At 40.5% G+C, this 12,108-nt stretch overlaps 1 protein-coding gene across 2 annotated transcripts in view; it reads right to left on the bottom strand.

The window, feature by feature from the left end:
• clptm1l (CLPTM1 like) overlaps positions 1-12,108 on the bottom strand; it is a 35,461-nt gene that overhangs the window by 6,406 nt on the left and 16,947 nt on the right. For both annotated transcript variants that reach the window (XM_060849833.1, XM_060849834.1), the window contains exons 11-14: positions 1,900-1,950; positions 1,516-1,598; positions 1,382-1,416; positions 1,238-1,293 (exon numbers count right to left, since the gene is read on the bottom strand). In XM_060849833.1, coding sequence (XP_060705816.1) covers positions 1,238-1,293; positions 1,382-1,416; positions 1,516-1,598; positions 1,900-1,950 — 225 coding nt within the window. The remainder of the gene's footprint in view (positions 1-1,237; positions 1,294-1,381; positions 1,417-1,515; positions 1,599-1,899; positions 1,951-12,108) is intronic.

Genomic DNA, 12,108 nt, shown 5'->3' with positions numbered 1-12,108 from the left:
ACAATTACAACACAAAACTGTAAAACCTTACAAAACGTTTATTACTTCCAGTTCTAACATAAAACTACTATTCTTATATTTAAAATGTCTTGAATTTTGAACCTTTAAACACACACAATATTTACAACTCATATTGAGGGACCAATGGACAATTGTTATGTCCCTGCAGCAAATTCAATATTTATGCATGTTTTTGAAGTTTTAACATTAAAAAAAACTTTATTTTTATATCTTAAGTGAAAGTTAAAGTTTAAAATAATTGTTTCCTCAACTCTCATTAGACTCACGTCCTGATTATTCTTAAATGCGTGAACCTACTGCGAATCCAGACACACTTTCTGATCATTAAGAAAGATAGTCCAACTCAAATCAATTTCACAATGTTTTTGAGATTAGATTCTCGACAGTGTAGAAACAGACCCTTCAGCCCAACCAGTCCACACTGACCCTCCGAAGAACAACCCACCCAGACCCATTTCCCTTTGACTAACGCACCTAACCCTATGGGCAATTGAGCATGGCCAATTCACCTGGCCTGCACATCTTTGGACTGTGGGAGGAAACCGGAGCACCCAGACATGGGGAAAACGTGCAAACTCCACACAGACAGTCACCTGAGGCTGGAATCAAACCTGGGACCCTGGTGCTGTGAGGCAGCAGTGCTAACTACTGAGCCACCATGCCGCCCCAACACACACAGTTTTTGCTCCAGTTCACTAGACTTATCTTAAGTAAGCACTTCTACCTACTCCATACCCAGTGCTACACAAGCTAAAAGCACTGAGCTAGAAATGTCTCATACCAACTACCAAAATTATAGATTTAGCAATTGAGTGTTCAAAGAGACTTCAATCGATGCTCCAATTTTGGATGCCGGGTGCAGGTTCAAGATTCCTTGATCTGAGCTAAAGCTTTCTCACAGAATGAGAAAGTAGTAGGAAGGGGTTATGTGTGTGTTTCTGCTGTGGCTGGAGGCCGTGAGATAAAGGAAGCACTCAAAGCTACTGTCTCACACTTATAGTGACTGGCTTTCCCGTTTATAAAGTTACAACACACATTCAAGATTGTCAAAAGAGACATACAGAATTTAATTCACAAACAACATGGTGGGTCGTGAACAAAGGCAGAAAGATTTAAATACTACAAAATATCAAGGGGATTGTTCCATTTTCAACAATAGTAGGTTGAATTCTCCTAAAATAGCTACAGGAGCAGGATAATCGATCTAATCACTAACCTTATAATTGACGAACAGTTGAGGCAGCATAAACAGGAATCCAAAAGCATAAACGCCTGCAATAACCACATAACCATTTTAATATCCATGTGAGTAAAACAGAGCAAATATATACAAGTAACTGCATGTGCAAGGGACACTTACCATTAACTAAACTATTTATCAACCACGAGTACCAACTGAAAAGATATGAAATATTATAAATCCAATGCATTAGATATCCTTGCTTTGAAGATGAAAAATAAATTAAGTTTAACTGAAGAGCCATTGATAGTTACCTTTTGTACTTTATATTTAATAGTGAGTATACTGCTCCACCAAAACAAAGTGGATAAAGTATGTAGGACAAGAATTTCATTGCCTGAAAAAGAGGGAGAAAAATCCATAATCATCAGACATTCAGATAATTATATCTATCATATATTATGCAAGTGAACACATTTCTTAAAAACTGTATCAAACCTTTAAATATTTCACTTTTGTTTTTGCAGATTCAGTTAGTTGTTTTCCTTATACTAATCAAGGCAAGCTCATGTTGGCATAATTATGGAGATCCAAGTACAGACTGAGCAGTACAAGCTCATTAGCCCATTTAAGTTTCAACTGTACATTTGGTTAATCATGTCAAACCCAAATAGAAAAGTCAGAAACCACCCAAATACCTGAGTATCATATTCCTCAGTCTTTTTTTCAGATTCATCAAAGGTTCCAAACTGCAACAGAGAATACCCAAAGTATTTCACTGTTCATTTAAACTCACATTTATTTCACAAAACATGTAAGCATACATGGTACATTTAGAGTTATCTTAGAGCAGTTAAGGTGGCAAGAGAGAACAACTGGCTACAACTTCCTGGAGCTTGGGAGGAGAAAGTAAGAAACCCGTTAGCCAACAGACCTTCCCCAAAACACCGCATGGAGGATTGCTGAGGAAAATACGAGCTTCAACCAAATTCTTCATCGCAAATCATCCAATCCCCTCAGAGGTCTGATCTCTCTAGTTTCTCCCCAGTCTCCTGTGGAGACCACCCATCTTGCCCTAATTATGATTCATTTAAGCTTCCAACTTATGTTAGGTAACGTAATTTATATATTTGTAAGCAGGATCCATCCTCTTGTGTCTTTTTCAATTAACAGAAATGCGGCTCTAATAGTTCTCCGATGCAGCCTCTATGGCAATGGCACCGACCAGAGCCAACTTATCAACAAATCAATGACCATTTCTCATGCTGGGTAAAGGGTGGCTCTCTTTGAAATTTGGTAAGCTTGCATCTATTCTGATGAAAAACCTCAAAGATATGTCTCCTTTTCTCTGCAAAACGCCAGTGGTTGCAAGGTAAATAGTTCTTTCTCCTAAAGTACTAACTCTTTTCTTTAGAAACTGTCATCATTCCTATGTTAAGTAAACCAAGAGGACCACCATCCCACTTCAATTTACTGTTCCTTTTCAACATCCTTGTACAAGTATTCGACTGCCAAATCTGTGCCTTCCTTTCCTTCAACTTCCCAAATTGAAGCTTTTTCAGTCATGTTACCACACTTGGTGAGGGGCCAAAAATACTATAACCAAAGTCACAACTGTATTCTTGAGTGTGGCAGTATGTGCATTCAACCCTCCTCACTTATTTTTGATTTTTCAGATTCTTTGCCATAGGTGAACACACTGACCTTTCTATCAATGTTTCTTCTTCAGTGCCCAGCCCAGTAAAACTTCCCTTTCTATGGTTCCACTCTTAGCTATTCAATTATATTTGAACATCATCAGCAATCATCACATTGCAGTGGGTCTGCACAGACATACAGAACAGACCAGGTAAGGATGGCAATTTCCTTCCCTAAATGATAACTGTTTTTTCCAACAATCGACAATGGACTCGACGATTACTCTAGATTCTTATTGAATTCAAATTCCACCACCTGCCGTGGGATTCGAACCCAGGTTCCCAGAACATTACCTGGGTCTTTGGATCAACAGTCCAACGGTAGTACTGCTATGCTATTGCCTCCCCATAGTTTGAAAGTCTCTGTTCAGCCAATCAAAACCTTCCCTCAAAGCTCTTCACTGCTTTAGGTCTAGCATTTTGTTCATTTGTCCTTTTCTATGACCCTTCATTGATGGTTATGTCTTAGCCACTTAGACGACACCACTGGAATTACCTCCTGCTCAAACAGCTCTGCACAGTTCCAATATTTTCTCTTGAAAGACTTCCCATAAAAGGGTTCTTCTTAAAACAAGTCACTGTCACTCTAAGTAATATCATCTCTTTGATTTGGGTCACATCTTTATCTGACCATGTCTCTGTGAAGATCTATAGGACATATTTTCTTCAGTTTTTAACAATTTTCATTTATTAAATTTTTTTTTGTAGATATTTTTATTGAAATTTAACATTTTTGCAAATTTACAAAAATAAACAAAACTCTCAAATACAAACATTGATGTACAATTAAATCATATATACAATAGTCATAATTTAACAAAGAAAAGAGAAAGAAAGAAAACAAAAAAAGAAAAAAAAAACGAAAAAAGAAAGAAAAAAAAACTCAACTTTCTACTAATCTAACCTATAACTAACCAGAGTGTATACCTAAGTCTCTTACATGCTCGGAATGTATAAACATCAAATATAATAAAACCCGTATTCGCGCAGGATTCCTCTCCCAAGGGGCCCCGGAGCAGCCCGGTCTGAAATCTTCACTAAATAAAAGCCCTTGTTAGGATAGCCGAAATATCTGCATTTATATAATTCAAAAAGGGCTGCCATATTTTATAAAATAATTCAGTCTTTCGGTGCACCATATTTGTGAGGAAGTCAAGGGGGATATATTCCATAATTAATCTGTGCCCTCAGCCACCCAGTTCACCAAAATATTTTTCCTTGCACAGAAAGAGAGAATAGAAAATAGTCTCTTCCCATGCATATCCAGAGATGAGAGGTTCGAAAAGCCCAAAAGGAGAGATACAGGGTCCACCCTAATTTCCGTTCCTAAAATTTCTGTCAGGGTATTTGCCACTTTAGTCCAGTATCTGCGGATTTTCTGACAAGTCCACAGACAATGTACAAGAGTACCCACCTCTATTTTGCATTTAGGACACATTGGAGATGCTCCTGCCTTAAATTTTGCCAGTCGAGCCGGAGCTATATGGGCCCTATGAAGTATCTTTAGTTGGATAGCCTGAGTTCTGTTACAGATAGCAATTCTTCTAGCATCTTCCCAAATGTCATTCCACATATCCTCAGAGATTTCTAGCCCCAAGTCCTGCTCCCATGTTTTAAGCAGGTCATCCATGTCTCCTGAGACTCCATCATGTAGCAAATGGTATATAGTACTAACGGAGGATGCCCCCGCTGGTCGTAAGACATTACGTTCTCTGTCTGATTTATAAAGACTATCTATTAATGTAGTCTTCCTCTGTATATAATCTCGAACTTGGAAGTATCGAAAGAGATCCCCATTAGGTATTCCGAATTTCAGACGCAGCTGCTCAAAGGACATCAGGATCCCATCTTTAAATAGGTCCCCTAAGCATGAGATGCCCCTGGATCTCCAGAGTTTAAAGGTGGCATCTGTAATCCCCGGTTGGAATCCCCATGCGCCTACTATTGGTGCATGGGGGGATGTTTTATGTGAGTTACCCTCATTTTGCCACATTATATTCCAGGCCTTAATTGTGTTTAATATTATGGGATTTTTACAGTGGTCTGTAATGATTTTCCTCTTATCTGAAAATAAAAGGTTAATAAGTGGGTATTTTACTTGGGAGGCTTCGATATCCAGCCAAATTGATTGTGGATCAGATGAAACCCAATCAGCTATGTAACTTAGTAGGGAGCTTAACTGATATTTCCTAAAGTCTGGGAAGTCCAGTCCTCCCCTTGCCTGTGGAAGCTGTAGCTTCTTCAGCTTAATAAGGGGCCGTCTACGGTTCCAAATAAAGGAGCCCAACCAGCCATATAATTTACGTAGGGCTAGCCTTGGCAGCATCAGCGGGAGCATTCTCATAGGATATAAGAGACGGGGCAGAACATTCATTTTAATTAATGCTATTCTCCCTAGCCAGGAAATCGGAAGGTCTCTCCATCGCTGGAGGTCCTGCCTTATCCTTTCCATTAATTGTACAAAATTAGCCCTATACAGCTGATCAAATACTGGCGTGATAAAAATACCTAAATATAAGAAGCCCTCCAGGGACCAACAGAAGGGAAAAGGGGATCCGTCCATTAAGTGGGGTATCATAGCCAGACCACCCATTGGCATGGCTTCCGATTTTGAAAAATTAATTTTATAGCCTGAGAATGCACTAAATGTATTAATAACTTGAATTAGACGAGGCACTGACATTAAAGGATTACTGAGGAATAAGAGAACGTCATCCGCATAGAGGGTAATTTTGTGTTTACCTGTACCAATCCTCGGGGCCGTTATATTAGGATCAGTCTGGATGGCTTCTGCTAATGGTTCGATTATCAGTGTAAACAACAATGGTGAGAGAGGACATCCTTGACGGCAGCCCCTACCCACACTGAAGCCATCCGATCTTAACCCATTAGTAATAACAGCTGCTTTGGGGTCGTTATACAATGTTGAAACCCATTTGGTAAACACCTGTCCAACGCCAAACCTTTCCAATGTGTAAAATAAATATGACCATTCAACCCTATCAAATGCCTTTTCCGCATCCAATGAAATTACTACTCCTGGTATCTTTCCCTGATGACAGGCTTGGATCATATTCAAGACCCTTCTGATATTATTGGATGATCTGCGGCCCTTAATAAATCCCGTCTGGTCCTCCTTTATAATATATGGCAGTACCCTTTCTAGTCTTAGTGCTAACATTTTTGAGAGAATTTTAAAGTCTACATTTAGTAAGGATATTGGTCTGTAAGATGCACAATCTTCTGGGTCTTTTCCTTTTTTGAGGATAAGAGAAATATTTGCTTCTTTCAGCGTGGGCGGGAGACAGACCTGACTATGCGCAAAATTATACATATCCATAAGTGGGTCAACCAATATTCCTGTAAATTCTTTATAGAATTCAGCTTGAAAACCATCCGGGCCCGGTGCTTTTCCGCTCTGAAGTTGCCTAATTGCCTCAAGTATTTCTTGGACTGTTAAAGGGGTATTTAGGGCCGACACCTGTTCCGGAGTCAGGCCCGGGAAGGTCAAATTTTTAAAAAATGACTGCATCCTCCTAATCCTATCTTCACAATCCTGCGATCTATATAGTTCAGAATAAAATTCTTTAAAGGTCGCATTGATCTTTTTATGATCATGAGTCAGGGTACCTGTACTTTCCTTGATGGTCGGAATAGTTTGAGGAGCTTTCTTTTTCTTTGCAAGAAATGCTAAGTATCTACCCGGTTTGTCGCCATATTCATATAATCTTTGTTTCGCAAATAATATTTCCCTTTTAGCCGTTTGAGTAAGCGCGGTGTTTAAAGCTGTCCTAAGAGCTGTAATCCTCTGCAATTTTGTGATAGAAGGTCTATCAGCGTATGCTGTTTCGGCTGCTTTTAGGCGAGCTTCGAGCAGACGCTGTTGCTCTCCCTTCATTTTCCTCTGGGTCGCTGAATAGGAGATGATCAAACCTCGTGCATAAGCTTTGATGGTCTCCCACATCATTGACGGATTGCTAGCCGTACCAGTATTAATTTCTAAAAAAGTTTTAAGTTCTTGGGAGAAGTACTTTAAAAATTTGCTATCTTTTATCAGGAAGGGGTCCATACGCCAATGCCGAGCAGATGTCCCATTGTTCTTTACCTTAGTTTCCATGTATACAGCGGCATGGTCAGAGATTGCTATAGTACCTATTTTACAGGTTGCTATAGAGTTTAGAAAAATCGATGGGGCAAAAAACATATCAATTCTTGTGTGACATTTATGTGGATTAGAGTAGAAAGAAAAATCTCTACCCTGTGGATGGAGACATCTCCATACATCTACCAATCCTAATTCTTTATTCAGGTCCGCCAGTTGTCTAGATCTGGGAGATACTCCAGCGGCACTCTTGGGAATCCTGTCTATTTCCGGATCCATAATACAATTAAAGTCTCCCCCTATAATTGTATGACGGGCACCAAAGGCCATCAGTTTTGAAAAAGCTTCCGTTATGAATTTAAAGGGGTGTGCCGGGGGGCAGTATACATTTAAGATCCCATATTCCTCTCCATTTATGAGGGCTTTAATCAAAATATATCGTCCAGATTCGTCTTTTATCTGATTTAGAATTTTCAAAGGGAAGTTCTTCCGGACAAGGATAACGACTCCCCTGCTTTTTGAATTAAAAGAGGAAAAAAAGGCCTGATCAAATCCGCCCTGTCGTAATTTTAAGTGTTCTTTATCCGACAGGTGTGTCTCCTGTAGGAGAGCTATATCAACTCTCTCCTTCTTAAGATTTGATAATATTTTCTTCCTTTTAACTGGCGAATTACTCCCCCTGACATTCCAGGTGCACCACTTAACCGACTGTTCAGCCATAATCATCCGGACAGATCCGAGACCCCTCGGGAGGGGAAACCCTATCTAGAACATCCCGAGCATGGAGCATACAAGATTTACAAAAGTAAAGATTCTCTGATACACTCAAAACAATATAACAAAAAACTCTTTCTAAGTATAAAAAATATAAAACATTCCGAATTGGAGATTTTCTCCCTTGTTCCCAGGGAGCGTCACTTCCTCTCCCACAGTCCATCTTACCCTCTTCCAACCAGTGCCCCACCCTTGACCCAGGTGTTCCTCAATAAAATGAGGAGAATTCAAATATAATATAAAGCTAGAGTTAACAGTGAACACCCCACCCCCACCCACACCCACATCTAAATATATTTGGGAATACCATATATAACTATAAGATTATAATCTCAACATGTAATACTTAAATATAATACCACAAAATAACAGGGGAAAGAAAAACAACCCCGCTCCTAAAAACAGAAGTAAAATAGAATAAGGTAACCACCTCTCCCCATCAACATTAACCAAACGCCCCAACATATATATATATATTACACACATAGGGGGAAAGATAAGAAAAGATGAAGGGATGTAAACCAAAATAATGGGAAAGGCAGACCAGCGTCCACAATCTCTTACAGTTTATTTAAGAGAGTCCAAGAATTCCTTAGCCTTCTCCGGTGATCCGAAGTTATATATGGATCCTTCGTGGCTAAGGCGTAGCGTCGCTGGATATCGTAAGGAGTACTGGATATTTAAGTCCTTTAAACGCTTCTTCGCCTCATCGAATGCCTTCCTCTTTCGGACCAAAGCTGGGGAGAAGTCCTGGAACAGCATGATCCTGGATCCTTTGTGGGTCATAGCTTGGGGATCTTTTCCCAGATTTCTTGAGGCTTCCAGGAGCATCTGCCTCTCCCTATAGCTCTGCAGCTGGAACAGGACCGGGCGTGGGCGCTGGGTTGAGCCGGGCCCACGTACTGTGACCCAGTAGGCCCATTCCACCCTTACCTGGCCTGATCCATTATGCAGATTTAAAAGTTGTGGCAGCCAATGCTCTAAGAATGCTGTCAGCTGACCTCCCTCTTCCTGCTCAGGCAGGCCCAACAACCGAATATTTTTTCTACGACATCGATTTTCGAGGTCAATGTGGTTTTCTAGGTTCTGGACTCGATTCTCGAGAAAACGGATGTGGTCGGCTGTTGATTTTATCCCAGTCTCTGAGGCTGCGGCCTTCGACTCCACCTCTCTGACTCGGCACTCCAATTCCTGAATGTCTCTGCCCTGCTTCTGCAGCTCGGCTGATAGTGCTTCTCTGCTCTGCCGAGACTCATCGATAAAAGCATCAATCTTCGCCTCCCACCTGGCAAACATCTCCTCAAAGCTCATCTTCATTGGTAAATCTCCTGAAGTAGCTGAAGACACCTTTGTTGCAGCTGAAGAGGGAGAGGGTGGGGGAGGGGTCCCTGCTTTCTTAGAGCCGCCTGTTCCCTTCCCTTTACTCATTTTCCAGCTAGTATTAGACTATTTAAATGTACTAATAGGTAACTATTTAAGGTTAACAACTATTATAAATGGTTTAGTGAGTGTGGTGGGGGTGGATAGCCCACTTTTCCCAAGTTTTGGGTAGAGCACTGTGGACTCAGTCTTGCTGGGTCGCCGCCATCTTGGATCCCCCCATTTATTAAATTTTAAGTTGATTTTTATAATGTGCCTCATCATCCTGAGATGTCTCAAAATGCTTTATAACCAATGAATACTTTATAAGTTGATCACTGTTGAAATGTCAGGAAAGGAAATTCATCTCCCTGTTTCCTTAGAACAAAGCCCCACAAACAAAAACAAAATTTGTTACGCACATATTATATTATAATTTAATTGTTTTTGTGGACTTGAGTTTGAAAGATCAAGGATACCTGGATAATTTAAAACAGGCAATGGAACTTTTCTAAAAAAAACACTTCCTGAGAATCATATGGCTCCATGTAAATTGCTGGTCTTGGTTGCTTGAACTCACTCCAGGGAAAACAGTTGACTGTTTTTATGGCTGTACTGTTTAAACAGTGTTTTGCAGGCCTAGAGATTGTTTCGAGAAAGATTCCAAACTCAGCTCTTCTATTGCCAGGAAAAAGAAATGCAATGTGAAACCTGATGGTCCCCTTGAACAGCATCCGGAAAAAATTGTGATATGGTGTGTCCTAGTAATCCCAGATACTGCTTATACCCATCCACATATGCCAGAACTCCAGACTATTTGGTCATTCCATATCTTATCTTTTTTGCCTTAAGTACAACTGGCCAAACATGTTTCTTCTCACTCCGGCCCCTCAAAATAGTGGATCTCCACAGAAAGAAAATCTATTTTAGTTTTCAATTACCTGGTGAGTGTTGCTTGGGTATTTTGTTTTATTTAGTAGGGTGAATATTTATATTTTCATGTTACAAACTACATGTGAGAATCAATTCTGCAACCTTGTGGATTTTTTTTTTAAAATTCAATAATTATGATTATGAAAAAACCCTGGTTCCTAAGTAATGTTACCCTAAGTCTAATAATCTGGTGATTGAAGGATGGGTCAGCAAGTTTGCAGACGACACAAAGGTTGGAGGTGTTGTTGACAGTATAGAGGGCTGTTGTAGGTTGCAGTGGGACTTTGACAGGATGCAGAGATGGGCTGAGAGGTGGCAGATGGAGTTCAACCTGGATAAATGCGAGGTGATGCATTTTGGAAGGTCGAACTTGAAAGCTGAGTACAGGATTAAGGATAGGATTCTTGGCAGTGTGGAGGAACAGAGGGATCTTGGGGTGCAGGTACATAGATCCGTTAAAACGGCCACTCAAGTGGACAGGGCTGTTAAGAAAGCACATGGTGTTTTGGCTTTCATTAACAGGGGTATTGAGTTTAAGAGTCGTGAGATCTTGTTGCAGCTCTATAAAACTTTGGTTAGTCTGCACTTGGAATACTGCGTCCAGTTCTGGTCGCCCTATTATAAGAAAGATGTGGATGCTTTGGACAGGGTTCAGAGGAGGTTTACCAGGATGCTACCTGGACAGGAGGGCTTATCTTATGAAGAGAGGTTGACTGAGCTCGTACTTTTTCCATTGGAGAAAAGGAGGAGGAGAGGGGACCTAATTCAGGTATACAAGATAATGAGAGGCATAAATAAAGTCGATAGCCAGAGGCTATTTCCCAGGGCAGAAATGACTAACACGAGGGGTCATAGTTTTAAGCTGGTTGGAGGAAAGTACAGAGGGGACGTCAGAAGTGGGTTCTTTGCACAGAGTTGAGAGAGCATGGAATGCGTTGCCAGCAGTTGTGGAAGCACGGTCATTGGGGACATTTTAAGAGACATGCATATGGTCACAGAAATTTGAGGGTGCATACATGAGGATCAGTGGTCGGCACAACATCGTGGGCTGAAGGGCCTGTTCTGTGCTGTATGTTCTATGTTCTAATAAAGTATACTGTTGGCCATATCAGGAACAGAGTAAATAATGGCCTATTTATTTATGGGACTACAGAAATGCAGTATACTCCTCCCATCTTGGTCCTGACAGGTTGGGGATGATGATTGAGGAATAAATTCTGGAATCAGTTATTGATAAATGACAGCACTGCAGGGAATGAGAGTCTCTTAGCTTGGCTTAATTATTAATGCACACAATACAATGGAGATTGTCCTTGTGTTGGTGACAACTTATTTTTTAACTGGGCAGTGACCAATTCTATCATGAATATTTATCCAGGTTGGTAAGAATGACAAATTTTTACATTTACAGGTAGCTCTCCTACAACATCACAGTTGTGTTCCTGCAAAAACTCACTTGATGGAAATAATGGGGCCTATGGAAAAAATGGGATTGGGGCAGACCAGCAAAAAATATCACGTTTGATCAATCAAAAATCACCCAAAAGTCTAACGCAAAGCATAGCACAGCCTGAATGAAGGCTGAAATCATATTTATTATCAACCAAAGTAAATTTAACACAGTACATTTAAAACAAATGTAAGAAAGCTGTTCTCTGTACAGTATCTCTCTCATAAAGCTGCTCAGTTGGCAGCTGACATTGTACACGTGCGAATGGCACGAAGATCAGTATTGACACTGCACACGTGGGCCAGCAGACACGGCACACGCGCAGAAAGGCACAAAGACTGTGGCATGAACGTCAGCGTACGTGCAGAATGAAACTTGCGAAATGATCCCTGCTGGAACTACGCTATTGCCAACAGAGGTAAACATTCTCAAAAATACCCGTTCCCTAATTCTTCAATGACATCATAGCCAAACTGCGCTGCTGAAATTGCGTTATCCCAATTACTACCTGTATTACCCAACTGCTGTGGGACAGTTGTCAGCTTGGAACTCCAGGATTATAACCCACTTCTATAACTACTAGGCTAACTAC

The sequence above is a fragment of the Hemiscyllium ocellatum genome, chromosome 34 (genome assembly GCF_020745735.1).
Source record: "Hemiscyllium ocellatum isolate sHemOce1 chromosome 34, sHemOce1.pat.X.cur, whole genome shotgun sequence".
NCBI lineage: Eukaryota > Metazoa > Chordata > Chondrichthyes > Orectolobiformes > Hemiscylliidae > Hemiscyllium > Hemiscyllium ocellatum.
This window is presented reverse-complemented; position numbering and strand designations above follow the sequence as displayed.